This window comes from Vulpes vulpes, chromosome 15 (assembly GCF_048418805.1).
Source record: "Vulpes vulpes isolate BD-2025 chromosome 15, VulVul3, whole genome shotgun sequence".
NCBI lineage: Eukaryota > Metazoa > Chordata > Mammalia > Carnivora > Canidae > Vulpes > Vulpes vulpes.
Genome location: NC_132794.1, coordinates 109,047,233 through 109,063,790, shown reverse-complemented (window position 1 = coordinate 109,063,790; position 16,558 = coordinate 109,047,233). Strand labels below are relative to the sequence as shown.

Sequence of the window (16,558 nt, the reverse complement as noted above, 5' to 3'; positions counted from 1 at the left end):
TTTTACTCATTTTTCCCTGACTCAACTTAGGTCCCATCTACTCACATACTTTTTTTTTTTTTCCAGAAGAAAAAGGAATGTGTTTCATGTCATTCCCTTTAGTTTAAGGAACATGAATTGGGCCTATCCCATCCAGATCCTTTCACATCATCAGGGCCTTATACTGAGCTTCACTCTTATGCTCTGCAGACTCATTATCACACTTAGTGATAGAAAAATGGAAAAAAAAAATGTTAACAGGTCCACACATGCTAGTGTTGCAGCATGTCATTAGGTAAGAAAAGTAAAAGTAAACACTACCTGATGCTAGTAATTTTATGAATAAAATAATATTCCAACAATGTCCTCTTCCCATGTCTGTCCACAAAAAGGGGGAAACTGAAGCTTTGCTTTATTTTTATTTAGGCCTGGAAGATGAAAACTTAGTCACTAACTTTCAGCAAAATAATGACATCTAGGAACCACTGCCATATAGTCTTTGTTGATCTCTTTTCCAGAATTTTATTTTTATCACCTTTCTCCCTCTGCTGTGGAAGGTAATCAAAAAGACATGACCACAAGTTGACCCATGAGCTGGACCCAGGTGATCAGAGCCTCCTCGCCTCCTCCCCCATCTGTAGAATGTGGGTCCCACTTGCTTTTTCCATTCCCAGAGGTTGCTTGCAAGGACGTTGCCTTGAGATAATGATGTGACATTGAGAATGCCTGCACAGTACACTTGACTGAACCCAGTTAAGGCCTCTCTCTATACAAACTTTGAAGATTTAGGTGCTTAATAGCCATGGCTCGTGCGGTGGGTGTGGGGATCCATTCATCTTGTTGCTGCCCAAGTCAAGCCTCCTATGTAAGCTCCCTTTGCTTATTAAGACTGCCACCGACCTGGGCGCCTTGGTGGCTCAGTCGGTTAAACATCCGACTCTTGGTTTTGACTCAGGTCCTTATTTAATGACCTGTGAGATGAAGCCCCACATCAGGCTCCACACTTGTGGGAATTTGCTTGGATATTCTCTCCTTCTCTCCCTCTGTCCCTTCCCTGTTTGTGCATGCTCGCTCTCATTCATTCATAAATAAATCTTAAAAAAATCCTGCCACCTACCAACTTGAGAGTGGCCTGCCTCTACCTTTGGTCTCTCCCTGCCCTCTTACATCTCTTTCTAGTCATGTGATCTTAAGCAGATTATTTAGCCTCTCTGGTCTCCATTTCCTATGTCGTTCAGTAAATGTAAGGATTAAGTGAGTTAACATATGCCTAGGACATTGGCATTGTAGCCCAAGGTTGGCATTTCCTGGCAGAGGTTGGTCTAATGCTTGGGATAAGGTTGTGACAAAGGGACAGAAGTGAATTGGTACAGGACTATAAGAAAAACAAAAAGCCTCCTGGCCTCCTACTTTGAGTATGGCACCTGCTGTCTTCGTTTCATCCCATTCAGGCCTTTACTTTCCTCCAAAATGAGAGCCTGTATGGGAGAGGATTGGGAATATTCAAAATGCCATAATGGACAAGATGAATGAAGTCTGTCTTAATGGGTACTGATATGTAGCAAGGAACCTTCAAGTTGAAGGAGGAACTGGAGAAACCTAGAGGGGCCCGGAGAACCTCCTATATGCTACACAGCTATTTCTTAGGGGTTTTTTCCCCATTGAGGCACAAGTGATGCTTAGTAATAGAACAGGTCACGCAGGGCAGCCTGGGTGGCTCAGCGGATTAGCACTGCCTTCAGCCCAGGATGTAATTCTGGAGACCTAGGATCGAGTCCCACGTTGGGCTCCCTGCATGGCGCCTGCTTCTCTCTGTCTCTCTCTCTCTCCCTCTCTGTGTCTCTCATGAATAAGATCTTAAAAAAAAAAAAAAAAAAAAAAGAACAGGTCACACGGCTACCAAGAATCCTCAACTTAAGCAGGCATGTATCCAACATAGTGGACCTTGGAGTCAGGAATGTTGAAACTGATCTCAGAAGTCTACCTCTGTTTTCCAAATGTCATAATATCACTTTCCAAAACACTGCAAAAAGATTATCGGCTTTGGGCAGCCGGGGTGGCTCAGCAGTTTAGCATCTGCCTTCAGCCTAGGGCCTGATCCCAGAGTCCCAGGATTGAGTCCCACATTGGGCTCCCCACAGGGAGCCTGCTTCTCCCTCTGCCTGTGTCTCTGCCTCTCTCTGTCTCTCATGAACAAATAAATAAAATCTTAAAAAAAAAAAAAAAAGATAAAAGATAATCAGCTTTATGGTTGACCAAGAAAAATAAAAGATGGACAAGCCTAAATTACCTATGCACCTAAAGATTAAGGAATATGACCTTGTTGGAAATACTCATTTTCATACTTTGCTCCTGTCACTCCTTTAAAAAAAAAAAAAGAATTCCTCTTTAATATAGGGGTTGCAAATTGGGAAGTCCACGGGCTGAATTCAACCTACATAAATGGTTTGTTTGGACTGTACAATTAAACACACACACAGAGACAAGAACTCCACAATCTTTAAAAGTAACATTTAAAATATTCTGCATTAAAACAAAAACAAACAAAACAAAAAACAAATCAAGATTTTCAGCTTCTCTTTCAAAGTTCTAGGATGTGGTGGCAATAGTAGGCAGCCACTAGCTCTGACAGCTGTTTGTTCAATTCACCAAGGCCAGCCACTCACAGAACACCTGCAGGGGTACCCGTAACACCGGCTGGGGAACCCCTAACACCTGCAGGGCTACCTGTAACACCTGCAGCGGTGCCCGTAACACCTGTAGGGGTACCTGTAACACGGCCAGGGGTACCTGCAGGGGAACCCGTAACACCGGCAGGGCTACCTGTAACACCTGCAGCGGTGCCCGTAACACCTGCAGGGGTACCCGTAACACCTGTAGGGGAACCCGTAACACCTGCAGAGGTACCTGCAGGGGAACCCGTAACACCGGCAGGGCTACCTGTAACACCTGCAGCGGTGCCCGTAACACCTGCAGGGGTACCCGTAACACCTGCAGAGGTACCTGCAGGGGAACCGGTAACACCTGCAGAACCTGTAACACGGGCAGGGGTACCTGCAGGGGAACCTGTAACACCTGCAGGGGTACCTGTAACATGGGGAGGGGAGCCCCTAACACCCGCAGGGCTACCCGTATACCAACACTAAGAGTGGACGTGCCGGTTTGGAAGCTGGAGTCGGCTACGCACACGGGGGCCCGGGCCACCCAAGGTGGTAACTTCCACGCGGACGCCCGCAGGGAGCGACTGAGTCACCACCTCCGTGCCTCAGTTTCCGCGTCTGTAAAACAGGCGCTTGGCCGGGAGCGCCTGCACACCTCGCGGCGAGGCACAGGCGAGGCCTCCTGCGGACGGCTGGTCCGACCCGGGCCGGGGCCCAGCCACCGCCCCTGCTAACGCCTCGGGCAGCCGCGGCGGGGCCGGCCCCGAGGGGCGCGGGCCGGGGCGCTGGGACGGCCCCGCCAGGCCCCGGCCTCCTCGGCCGCCTCTCCTCCCCGCCGCGGGCCCCCGCGCTCCGCCGAGGTCGGCCCCGGGGCGCCGAGAGGCGTGGCCGGCCCCGGCGGACCCTGGAGGCGGCCATGGCCTCCGTGGTGGAGTACAAGGGGCTCAAGGCCGGCTACCGCTGCGGCTACTGCGACTCCGAGGAGGGCAAGGTGTCCTGCGGTGAGTGTCCCGCGGCCCGGGCTGGCGCGGCCCCTGGCGTCCGCCCCCCGCGCCCCCGCCGCTCCCCCCCGCGCCGCGCCGGCCTCCCGCCTGGGAGCGCACCGGCCGGGCAGCCCAAGCTCCCGCTCCCCTCTCCCACGCGTCTCTAACCAGGCTGCTTCCCTGCACGCTCCCCTCTCCCCCCTCACCCTCACCGAAGATGGCGGTCCGGGTCGGAGAAGGGACGGAAATAGCGAAGGCTGCCCTCGGTCAAGATGGCGCGGGCGGCGTCAGCGTGCGGGGGGCTCGCGGCGAACCCGGCCCGCGGGCGCCCGAGCGGCTTCGCGCGCGCCTCGGGGACTCCCGGGCGGCGCGGAGCATTGTGGGGTGGCGGCGGCGGCGGGGCCGGGTCAGGTCGCGTCGCGTTTGGAGGGCCGCGACCATGGCTTCCTGGGCCGCCCTTTCGCCCAGCATCGTGGAGTATTTCGAGGGCGAGGACTCCTACCGCTGCGGCTATTGCAAGAACGAGTCGGGCAGTCGCTCCAATGGTGAGCGGGCCGGCGGGCGGGGGAGGGCGTCGCGGCCTCGGGGGGCTCCGCAGCCGGCGGGGGGAGGGGGGAGCGGCGCCCGGGGCTGCCCCGCGCTGCCCCGCGCGGCGGCTGGAGCCCCCGGCCGCGGCCCGGCCCGAGGCGGGGGGGTGCGGCCCGCGGCTCGCTGGCTTCGGGCCGTGGCTGTCCATTAAAACGAACCCCGGCTCTGATTCATCAGGTTCCCGTCCAGAGGCTTATCCTTCCAGCAGGTGCTCGGATGCGCGATAATGATGGTCCCGCCGTGGCCCCAGGTGTGGAAACAGGTGCCGGTCATCAGTCCGTAGGGGGGTCGATACGTGACAGCAGCCCCGTGGTGCGGTCAGTTCCGCCCGGCTGGGCCGCTGGATGCTGCTGCTGCTCCTGCTGCTGCTGCTGCTGGGGGCTCGTCCCCCATCGCAGGTGCAGAAGGCGGCGTGTCCGGTCGGCTGTTTGTGTGCAGAGAGGCGTGTGTGCATCCTTGGGGCACGGACACCTGGGTAAAATGTCCATGGAGGAGTATGCGAGACGCTGGGGACCGACCGCAGGCGCTGCTGGAGAGGGCGCCTGCTTGTACTAAAGTCTTAGAAAAATTTACCAGGTGCTTCTCTGCCTTGTCATTCCTCCCCCCCGCCTCCAGAAGGACGACAAAGCTAACGTACAGGCGACTTTTTTTTTTTTTTTCCCTTCCTCCCATCGTGGCTCAGGTTTCTTTGGGAAGATTTGTTTGTAAGCAAAACGTTGGCGTTCGTTTCCTGCCGTGTCACGCGTTGACACTTAAAAATCTTTCAAGAAAGGAGTCCAGCATGGTGGAAAACGGGATAAACATGCAGATGTAAATTTAGGTAGCTTTACAAGAAAATGATTTGGACGATTAGGGAGGGTAGGGCCCGTTTACTCACGAATGGAAATTGCTCATTTAGATGCTAGTGGGTAAGAGGTTGCAGAATGTGATACAACAGCCCTTAGGAGTGATGGTTATGAAGATCAGCTGAGCAGGAAAATGTTTAGCGCTGTAGGGTTAAACGGAGGAAAACAGGCAAATGACACGTGTGAGCGTGTGTGTGTGTGTGTGTGTGACAGTCCTGGAAGGTTAAAGACCCAGGAGAAACACAGCAAATGGTGGCAGTGGTTGCCTTAGGGTGTTAGGGATACCTTCTTTTTTTTTTTTTTTCAGAATTTTATTATTATGGCTACAGTGTGTATGTAATAAGCACTTTCTATTAAAGGTATCCGCAATGAATATTTTCATAGATCCTTAATTAGTTTTCTAGCAATTTTGGTAAGAGGAAATTGATTAACATAGATGTCCTTTGTTTAGAGTCCCTTGGCAGAAGTCTGCTTTCTCCCTTTTCACCTAAAGAGAGAACTGTAAATTTCCATTATATTTATTTTGATTCTGATCATCTTTGCCATAGGGCAACCCACCTATTAGGTACGTTGGTTTTATTATTCCTATTTTGTAGGTGAATTTGAGGCTCATAAAATAACTCCCTGTTAATGAGTGCCTGCCAGGCTTCTGGATATTTCTGTTTCTGAATACAGAGTCAAGCCTACCTGTGTCTACCTACCTGTGATGCAGGGTGCTGTTTATAAGAGAAAAATTTACTTTTAACATTAATTCAGTCTGCCTTTTAATGTTTTTCTGATAGTCTTCGTTTTTTTCATGATTGCGTAATTATTCCATCGTATTGATAAAATCATAGTTCTTGTAATCACTGTTCTGTTCCTGGGCATCTCAATTACTTTAATTTTTTTTTTTTTTTTTAATGATAGTCACACACAGAGAGAGAGAGAGAGAGAGAGAGGCAGAGACACAGGCAGAGGGAGAAGCAGGCTCCATGCACCGGGAGCTCGACGTGGGATTCGATCCCGGGTCTCCAGGATCGTGCCCTGGGCCAAAGGCAGGCAGTAAACCGCTGTGCCACCCAGGGATCCCCTACTTTGCTTTTATACACAAAAGGAATGACCCAGGGATCCCCTACTTTCAGTTTTTATACACAAAAGGAATGTTGCTGTATGCTTTTGCTTTATTTTCAATATCCAGGACTATGTTAAAAACCTAAAAATCAGGAAAATTTATATGTATAAGAAATTATTTACTTTTCACTTCTTAAGAGACCAGGTTATTAAATTATTAGGGATATTATTATGGCTTGAAAGTATGATGTAATCTGATCACAGTAAGGACCTTAAGGGTATGATGTCATAGAGACTATTGGCTAATTCTTAATTAAATATCACTTTGCTGCATTTGATTTTTAAAATTAAGACCAATCTCTTTTTCATTTGTGTTATAGGTCAAACAGGAAGTATGTGCAAACTTTCATTTCCCCAGTGTGAACTAGATTTTTTTTTTGCTTTAAAGAATGCTTTGAATTAAAAAAATTCAACCTGCTATAATTAAAATGGCACATGGCACTTATTTTTTTCAGGCATGTGGGCGCATTCAATGACAGTACAGGATTATCAGGATCTTATAGATCGAGGATGGCGAAGGTAAAGCTCTTTATTTTTATTTTTATTTATTTATTTTTTGGTAAAGCTCTTTAATACAAAGATACTGCTCTTGTTATTCAGGTTCTTTAGAAAATTGCAACATATTGTTTGCTTTATTTTTTTTTTTATTTTTTATTTTTTATTTTTTTTATTTTTTATTTTTTTTATTGTTTGCTTTAAAATGTTTTCCTGTTTTTGGAAAGATGTTTAAGAAATTTTTTATTACATTTCTTCATGCAGTGATTCTTTTCTTTCTTTTTAAAGATGTTTATTAGGAGAACTTCAAATATACATAAATGTAGAGAGCACAGTATAAGGAACCTCATGTATCTATCAGTAGGCTGCAGCAGTTGTTAGCATTTTGCCAATCTTGTTTCATCAATTCTCCTTGCTCCGTGCAATGGAGTGAATGTGTGTCATTTTTACCCCTTCCCCCAGGTACATATGTTCAATCCTAATTTGATGGTATTTGGAAGTGGGCCTGTGGGAGGTGATTAGATTAGAGGGTGGAGTCTAAACAAATGGAATTAATGCCCTTATAAAAGAGACCCTGGAGAGCTCCCTTGCCCCTTCTATGTGAGGTTACAATAGAAATATGAGCGAGGACGCTTGTCTTCATCAGACATTTAGGTGTGCCAGCACCTGGATCTTGGACTTTCCAGCCTCTAAAACTGTGAGGAATACAGTTATGTTGTTTAGAAGCCACTCAGTCTGTGGCATATTGTTAGAGCAGCTCTAACAGACTAAGATGTTCCTTCCACCCCCACAAAATAAATTAAAGCAATTTCAGGTATTCTATTTGTATGCCTATGATAAATATATGTCTCTAAGGAACATTCTTTTTTTCCTTTTTAATGCATCTACAATACCATTACCATACTTTACACAATAATTTTTTGATGTCATCTATTACTTAGTTTGACTTGGTTTTTTGCTTGTCTCAGAAATGTCTTTTTTTTTTTTTTTTTGTAATTGGTTTATTTGAATCAGGATTCCATTGAGGCCCACACATTGCCTTTGGTGAAGATTTTTTTGGTAATTGCTTTTAGACAGACGATTTTAGAGTATATAAAGTTCCTTACGTAAATACGAACAGTGTTAAGTGCCCTGTGCCAATACTCCCCAAGAGACTTGGGATTAAGTATAGCAAATGAAACTTCATACCTTTCTTAAACCTAATAATGAGGCCCGAAAGATAGATCTAGGTGAGATGTTAAAGGATTTTGTATGTCATGATGAACATTTTTTTTTAAAGATTTTATTTATTCATAGAGACAGAGAGAGAGGCAGAGACACAGGCAGAGGGAGAAGCAGGCTCCATGCAGAGAGCCTGACGTGGGACTCGATCCAGGGTCTCCAGGATCACGCCCTGGGCTGCAGGCGGCGCTAAACCGCTGCGCCACCAGGGCTGCCCTGAACTTTTTTTTTTTTTTTACGGCAGAAGGGAGCCATTGAAAACTTTTACATCAAAAATGTGATGGAATTTGTGTTTTGGAAGTGAATTGTTCAGATAGCAGAGAGGTACTTGAGGGGGTTATTGAGAAGGGAGGAAGACTTGTTCCAGGGGTCATGGCAGGATCTGGACGTGAGATGGTCATCTCATGATGATGCTGTCATCATTGGTGGCTGTAGGTTAGAAGATAAATGGGAGGGGACAGTTGTAAGGTATATTTTAGAAGTAAAAAGCTTGCTGACTGTTTTAGAGGGAGGAATCTGAGATGATTCCCATGTTTCTGGCTTGGGAACCAAGTTCATGTATGTTTGCTTGGGCAGCCATAACAAAATACCAGCGACTGGGTATCTTGAACAGCAGGTATCTGTTCTCAGTACTGAAGGCTGAAATTCCCAAAAACCTGGTGTCTTCAGCTTTATTTTTTTCTAAAGGCCTTTCCTTGGCTTGTACATTGCTGCTGCCTTTTTGCTGTGGCTTCGTAGTCCTTTCTCTTTGTGTGTATGTGTGTGTCCCTAGTGCCTACTGTCTCTTTGTCCAGTTTCCTTTCCTTTTTTTTTTTTTTTTTTAATATTATTTGAGAGAAAGCACGATGCCGGGGGGGGGGGGGGGGGGGGGGGGCGAGAGGCAGAGGGAGAAGGAGAAGCAGAATCCCTGCTCAGCAGGGAGCCCATTGTAGGGCTCAGTCCTAGTACCCCAGGATCATGACCTGAGCTGAAGGCAGATGCTTAACTGACTCAACCCCCAGATGCTCCCAGTTTCCTTTTCTTATACGCACAGCATTCAGATTGGGTTAGGGCTCATTTTAACTGTCATTTTAACTTGATCACCTCTTTAAAGGTTTTATTTCTAAATACAGTCCCATCCTGAGGTACTAGGGGTTAGGGCTTTAAAATACAAATTTTGGGCTACGTTGTGTTAGTGCACATGGAACCCTCATGTGTGGATATTGGTGTCACGACAACTGATCAGTTTCCTCTGACTGCCTCTATGGTATTGAGGATTGGAGGTGGGTTGGTATTGGAAGGATTGCAGGTACTGCTGAGAGGGTGTCTGAGGTGAAGAAGTTTGAAGTATGTATGTCAAGATTTAGGAAAGAAAAGGCTAGACTCTGTCCATGGTAGCCTATGTTGCAAGATTATTTAGGTTATGAAGAACTAAATTTAAATGTTTTTTACATTATTGATTAGATTTTTACTTTAATTTTGTGCACCTGTACTAGTCTACTTTGGTATATGTATTAAATGTCTAAGACATTAACAAAATTACTTTTTAATTTTAGAAGCGGGAAATATGTGTACAAGCCTGTCATGAATCAAACATGTTGTCCTCAATACACAATAAGGTAAGAAAGAGAATCTATGTATAATACAAAGAGTATGTATAATTCTTTAGTGACATCTTTTTTTTTTACATGTTAATGTTCATTCTAGCAGTACATTCTTGATAAAAGCAAATGAGTTGTATCTTTTTTACATACTGATGCTACATTTATACATCCTCAATATCTTAGAATAATACCGTTTAATGGTTTGGGTGTAAATAGGATAAGAAAAAGTACTATTTGGCAATCTAGTCGATAGTATCATGACACTGAAATATTAGAAAAATACTCAAGTTGCTTTTAGGTATCAAGTGTTTTTATATTATTAGCTTGGGGATTTCCACGCTGAACACAGTGCTTGCATTCAAATAGTACTATAGGGCCTGTAGAAAGAGGAGGAGGACTGACATTTAATCTGCCACATATATTCAGAGTGCAGTTTTCTTCTCTGGAGAACTTAAATGAAAAAGTCTGTTTTTTTACAAAGTGTGTGCTTAACCAGTAAACCCCAGCATAACATGGAAGGATTTTCCCTCAGATTTTGAAGATCTTCTTTTCTCTTGTTGTCTTCCTTGTCTTCCTCTTCTTCTGGTAGAAACTAGGGAAAAGTATGTTATCCTTGTTAAGCATTTGTCTACAGTTTCAATGTGAATATATTCTCTCAATGGAAAAGCAGACACAATTGTAGCCATCACAGTTTGGCTGATTCTCACACCTCTTTCCCTTAGTTGCTCTTGATTTGTTTGGGGGTTGAAGACTTTTGACAATCTGATGAAAGGTTACAGACCCTTTCTGCAGCAAAACAAAACGAAAGGGAGGGAGCAGATAGGCAAAAATATCTAACATTTTGTGTATTAATTTTAGGATCATCGTGGGTTCCCAATAGGCTGTCAGAGTTCCATTGATTCCTGGTTAAGAATCTTTTCTCTTCTCTAACTGGTCATAGAACTGAACAGTAAAGAGAAAAGATGGGTGTGTGGTTTACTAACATCTCACTTGTTATACTGAGACAGTTGTGCTGTCCTCTTGCAGTTTTAGTGGTTATGAAGCAGTGACCTCGTCAAAGGCAGAAGTCATTTTCCTTCAAATAACAATTTATTACTGGATTATGGCCAGGATTCTGTTTAAGTAAGTCTGAGACTGATTTGCTAGGACCTTGACAATCTCTAATCAGAAAAGGTAAAAAAAAAAAAAAAAAAAAGGGTCAGTTTCAGTGGGTTAAAGAAAAAGACCAACCCTCTATAATTTATTGGGTGCCTCTCAATGCAAAGCACTGTTCTGGGTATATTGCTTTCATGAAAGGGATTCAGTTAACTTTGCAAAACAAAATAATTATAAAATGTTACTTTTTTAAATATGTAGATAATCTTTTTTTTTTTAAGATTTTATTTATTTATTGAGAGACCGAGAGTGAGAGAGAGAGAGAGAGAGAGAGAGAGGCAGAGACACAGGCAGAGGGAGAAGCAGGCTCCATGCAGGGAGCTCGATGTGGGACTCCATCCCAGGTCTCCAGGATCCCGCCCTGGGCTGAAGGCAGGCGCTAAACCACTGAGCCACCCAGCCTGCCCTGAAATGTGATTTTTTTTTTTTTTTGCATGAAATCAAACATATCCTGAATTGTTTTCCTTTACACAACTTCATTATATGCATTGATATTATAGAGTCATTTTGCATACTACAGTATGCAGCCTTTTTACTAGAGTAGTTATAATGAGACCTAGTATGAAGGCAAGCGATTATAATATACAACGTAGCTTATCAGACAGATGTTAGGGACTGCCCAGTATGTGAGTGTAAATGAGGATGAGCTTCCTTGGCTATGAATTTATTTCTAGTTTTTGTATAGAATTATATATGCTAGTAATTTAAATATCAAACAATTCCATAAAGCTTATTATGCAAAACTGTAGTCCTCTGAACGTCCCGAATTCCTCTCAGTACAGTCACTCTCAAATGTTTTAACTGATTTTTAAATTTTTTCTTCTTTCTACCTTTGAGTGATACGCTTATATAAAATTATCTTCTTTTGGGGTTTTAAAAAATTATGGGTTTCTGTCTTTAAAAGGTAAGGATTTAACTTTTTTCTCATTATCTCTGGATTACTCTCTTTGAAAAATAAGGATTTACTTTATTTCATTCCTGATGCCCTGTGACATTCAAACTCCTTTTTGTCCTCATTGCCAACTTTCCAGCTCAGAAGTATTGTAATTTTGGATGGGTGTAGTTGCTGTATTATGACCTATAAATATGCTGTACAGTTAAGGTGTGTACTATGAATGCTTTTTCTTCACAAATTTTTGCTTTCCATGGAGTTGATAATTGTCTTTTTTGTTTGCTTAGTATAGTTTGCTGTACTCATTACCAGGTGATTTTAGAAATCCTCCTACAGTTGTATAAATTTCCTCGTGGTATATATAGATATTTCTGGTGCTCTATCACTTCTGTCCTCTTGATGAATATTTCTGTGTTGTCTTCTGACCTGCTGTGATCTGGACAGGTTGTCTCTCCAACTAATGCATCACTGTCACCTCAGGATCTTTTCTTACTGCCATCTTGGGGAGTCTCTTTGTTTTTTTGTATTTTTTGTGGGTTATTTTTTTTAAGATTTTTTTTTTATTCATGAGAGACACACACACAAAGAGAGGGGCAGAGACATAGGCAGAGAGAGAAGCAGGCTATCCAGAGGAAGCTTGATATGGGCCTTGATCCCAGGACCCTGGGATCACGCCCTGAGCTGAAGGAAGATGCTCAACCACTGAACCACCCAAGCATCCCTTGGGGATTCTCTTTGGATCCCATGCTCCTCTGACCTTTCTTGGATTATTTCCTCATTTTAGTGAAGCTCATCTTTTAATAGCTTTCTTGAGAAAAAGTATACGAGAAGTACTTTTTTTAGACCTTGTTTGAATTTTTTTTTTTAAGAGCGAGTGTGCAAGTGGGGGAAGAGGGAGAGAGAGGATCCCAAGCAGGCTTTGTGCTCAGCATGGACCCCAACTCTGGGCTCCATCTCACAACCCTGAGATTGTGACCCTGAGATCATGACTTGGGCCCAAACCAAGAGTCAGATGCTCGTCCCCCTGAACCACCCAGGTGTCCCTGTTTGAAAATGTTTAATTCACTCCTCAAACTTTTAGTTTGGCTGGGCTATATATAGAAGTGTAGATTGGAAATAATTTTGCTTTAGAATTTTGGAGGCTTTGCTTCTAATTCTTGTTCCTTTGTCCAAAAAGTTTTCTTTTTGAAGGGTTGTTTGTCCTCAGGGTTCTGATATTTCACATCTGGCGATGTGTCTGTCTACATTCATTGTGTACAGATTTAAGGGGTCCTTCTTACCTGGGCCTCCTTATCATATCCTTCACAGTTTTCTTTTATTATTTTGTTGATCTTCCCATTTTTTTTTTTTTATTCTTTTATAATGTCTTCAGTTGAACTTTTTTTCTCTTCAGTTTTCCATTCCTTTTGCTGTATCTTTTGGGAGATTTCCTCAAGTTGAATTTCCAAGTCTTCTGTTTAATTTTTTATCCTATTATATTTTTACTCCTTGTATTTAATAGTGTTTTTTTATAAAGATTTTTATTTATGAGAGGCACAGAGGCAGAGACACAGGCAGAGGGAGAAGCAGGCTCTCTGTGGGGAGCCTGTTGTAGGACTCGATCCCAGGACCCTGGCATCACACCCTGAGCCAAAGGTAGATGTTCAACCACTGAACTACCCAAGTGTCCCTAAGTTTTTACTTCTGAGAAATTTTTGGTTATGGACTCTTTTTCGATAACCTCTCATTATGTGGTTGTAATAGATAAGAGAAACAAGAGTGTGTTCTTCCTAGGATATTTGTATTTTTTTAGGCGGTCGTCTTCCTGTATATTCTCCAAGTTACCTTTTCCAGTATTTTTGGCACTTACCTTTGTAGAGGTTCTCCTCGAGTGTCCAGGAATTCTGACTTCCCATTGTGGAGTTCCTGAGGTCAGACTGGTCTTCAGGTCTGATCACATTTTGGTGAGAAAGTGTTGGTGTTTGCAGCTGGGTTGGGAAATGGGTTGGAGATCTCACGGTTCAGTACATAGATTTTAATTTAAGCTTCCTGTTTCTGGTACATTTCCATTGTTTTCCACTGTGCCTGCCTCCTTATGTAGGAGGCCCTATTTTTTACTCTTTCCTAAATGTGCAGCTTTCCCCTGGGCCATGTAGGGAGTCATCTGAGTAGAGTCGTGAAGGGCCTCAGACATCTGACTGCTTCAAAAACAGATTTCAAGAGATCTTTCTATTTTTAGACTCACCTTCACTCATATCTCCTGAGGTATCAGGTATCAACCAATCCCTAAGACTTGTAGAGAGAGAATGTAGAGAAAATTGGTTATCTTTCTGGCTTTTCCCGCTGTTGGCTCAGGAGTCAACATTCTTTGGTCTGCTGTCAGTTACCACTTGTAGTGTGCTGTCCAGCATCCAACATTTCCCCTATTCTATTTTTCTCAGGGATTTAGGTCTTTTTCTTTTTTTTCTGATTCCTTAATGTAGTTGTAGTGAGATTTGGAGTGGAACTAGAGGCGATATCAAGCCCTGTCTTCAACTAGAAATCCCAGGCGTGAGTTTTGCCTCACTGTACTAGATACTGTCCAGAATTCATTTTATTTCTTCTAGTTTCAGTTCACTTTTTAAATATTTTTTTGCTTTCCTAGGTGCCGACCTTTACAGTTTCAGCCATCAAAATCTCACAAGAAGGTTTTGAAAAAAATGTTGAAATTTCTGGCTAAAGGGGAAATTTCCAAAGGAAATTGTGAGGGTAAGATGAGTTGGGGGTCTAAAAGCTCTTTACTTTAAAATGATGTAGGTTTCCAAAGTTCTCACTTTTGGTTATTTCTTAAGTAGGGGAATGGGTCCTTAACTACAGTCAGGTTATACTGTTACTCTGGTGGTGGGGATTGCTGTTAGTGCTTCTGTGACTGTCGCCGCTAGCCAGAAAGTCAAGGATACAAGGAATGTCTGTCAGGGAAAGAAAGTCCAGCCTCAGAAGAAGATGGAGGACAGTTTTAAAGATGTTGTGATGTCTTGAGTTTATTGGAACTTGAGTCTTCACAGTGCTTTGACAACTCTTACCTTACTTGATCCTCACAGTACTTCGTGAAGTAAATGGAAAATGGTATTTTGTCTGAGAAACAGATGCTTCAGTGCACTTTACACAGGATTGCACAGTCACTGTGAAGGATGAGCTTGACTTCTAAATTATTTATGTCTACAACTTAATTCATAAGAGTGATGTAAAAGTGTCAGGGTAAATAGCTATAACAAAAAGACATCAAAATGCAATGACTAAAAAATGATAGAAGTCTGTTTCTTTCCTCATAGAACAGTCTAGCATGGGTACTCCATGTTAGCTTGCAACTCTGTTCCCCACCCCATCCCCATCCTTTCTGGGACTTCCTTCAATGTGTGATTTCCAAGGTCACTCTGGTTTTTACTAATCTAGCCAGTGGGGAGGGTAAAGAATGGAAGTTCAGGGTTACAAAATTCCTTTAAAAACAAGCAAGGCTTAATTGGACATATTAATTTGTTTATGTTCCATTGGTGGGGGCTTGCTTAAAACTTGCAGAGGGACTGGTGGTGCACATCCCTGCTTGAGCACTACAGTCTTAACTACAGGTCTATTACTTTGGAAGCCAGGAGAATGGATTTGATGCACACACATAGTCTCTCCCACATGGGGGGAAGAGGGGGACTCCCCCACCCCCCATGTTTATCGTTTCTGTGTCAGATGGCCTGGCTGATGAACTTTGATTTCTTCTGATTTGTAGATGAGCCCATGGAGCCCACCATGGAGGACACCGTTGCAGGTGACTTTGGGTTAATAAATAAATTGGATATACAGTGTGACCTTAAAACACTCAGTGATGACGTCAAAGAGAGCTTTGAGAGTGAAGAGAAGAAGAAAGGAAGAATCCCCAAAAAAGAAGAATCTAAGGAATTAATTCAGTCACAACATATAGAGGAGAAGTTGGGCTCTGGTGAACCATCCCATCCAGTTAAAGTGCACACAGCTCCTAAGCCAGGTAGGGCAAGTTTGCTTTGCAGCCATTTTAAAGTCCTGGTAAGTGATTTTCTTTGTGCTTGAGACTTTGTAGCCCCTGGGCTCCTATCAGCTAAAACACGAATTATATGAAATCTGCAAAATAGATCCATATTTTTAGAATTTATTGTTACTTGAATTTAGATGGATAGATCATGTCTTTTAAAAACTGTTATGTTTAAAAAGCCCGAAATAATAGTTTTGTTATCCCTAAATACAGGTATTTTAAAAGAGTTCCATTTCTTCTTATTACCTTAGGACCCTGGAAGTTTGAGGATCAAATTTTTATCTGTGAAAAAATGTAATGCTAGATATTTTTATTTTTGGTGTAAAGTGAGGCAAAGTAAATCTTAGGTATTATGTTCAAAGTACAGACGTTGTAAAGTTCTTTAGTTTATCATTAGATTTCTTTTTGTAATCATAATTTTTAGTTTAAAAATTTCCAGATTTTGATGTTTAGCTTCACCTTTAATAAAGCTAAATTTTTTTTCTACATTTTCACTTATAAAAGAATTAGGTTTTAAAAATGTATCCAACATTGGGGCACCTGGGTGACTCATTTGGTTAAGTGTCTGATTTTTTTTTTTTTTTAAGATTTTATTTATTTATTCATGAGAGAGACAGGCAGAGGCAGATGGAGAAGCAGGCTCCCTGTGGGGAACCTGATGTGGGACTGGATCCCAGGACCGCAGGATTATGCCCTAAGGTGAAGTAGATGCTCAACTACTGAGCTCCCCAGCTGTTCTTGTATGATTTTTTAAAAACATTATTTCATAAAATGTCAGTTTGGATGGTTATGCTTCAGTTCTTGAATTTCTTATTTATACAAAATGATCCAAAGGAGACATTTTTATTACCATTTTAGTTTTTCTTATCTAAATCGTGTTAACATACAGAAAATTTTGTTTGCATTTTGCTTGAATAGTTTTTTTTTCTTTTTTTTCTAAGCTTTTGCTTATTCATTCATGACAGAGAGAGGCAGAGACACAGGCAGAGGGAGAAGCAGCTCCATGCAAAGAGCTGGATGTGGGACTCGAAC

At 43.0% G+C, this 16,558-nt stretch overlaps 1 protein-coding gene across 17 annotated transcripts in view; it reads left to right on the top strand.

Annotated features, from left to right (window-relative positions):
• Window positions 1–3,375: 3,375 nt before the first annotated feature.
• The window catches only part of ATE1 (arginyltransferase 1), a 162,918-nt gene continuing 149,735 nt past the window's right edge, over window positions 3,376–16,558 (top strand). For 4 of the 17 annotated variants that reach the window (XR_011997606.1, XR_011997605.1, XM_072740252.1 and 1 more), the window contains exons 1-6: window positions 3,828–4,167; window positions 4,388–4,460; window positions 6,621–6,684; window positions 9,417–9,479; window positions 14,135–14,238; window positions 15,248–15,502. Coding sequence is in view for 13 of the 17 variants with exons in the window: in XM_072740252.1 (XP_072596353.1) it covers window positions 3,895–4,167; window positions 4,388–4,460; window positions 6,621–6,684; window positions 9,417–9,479; window positions 14,135–14,238; window positions 15,248–15,502 (832 nt within the window). In the remaining 4 variants the exon portion in view is untranslated. Of the gene's footprint in view, window positions 3,641–3,817; window positions 4,168–4,387; window positions 5,621–6,620; window positions 6,685–9,416; window positions 9,480–14,134; window positions 14,239–15,247; window positions 15,503–16,558 lie in introns of those variants that run through there. The other 13 variants (XM_072740256.1, XM_072740255.1, XR_011997608.1 and 10 more) reach the window with 11 other exon arrangements.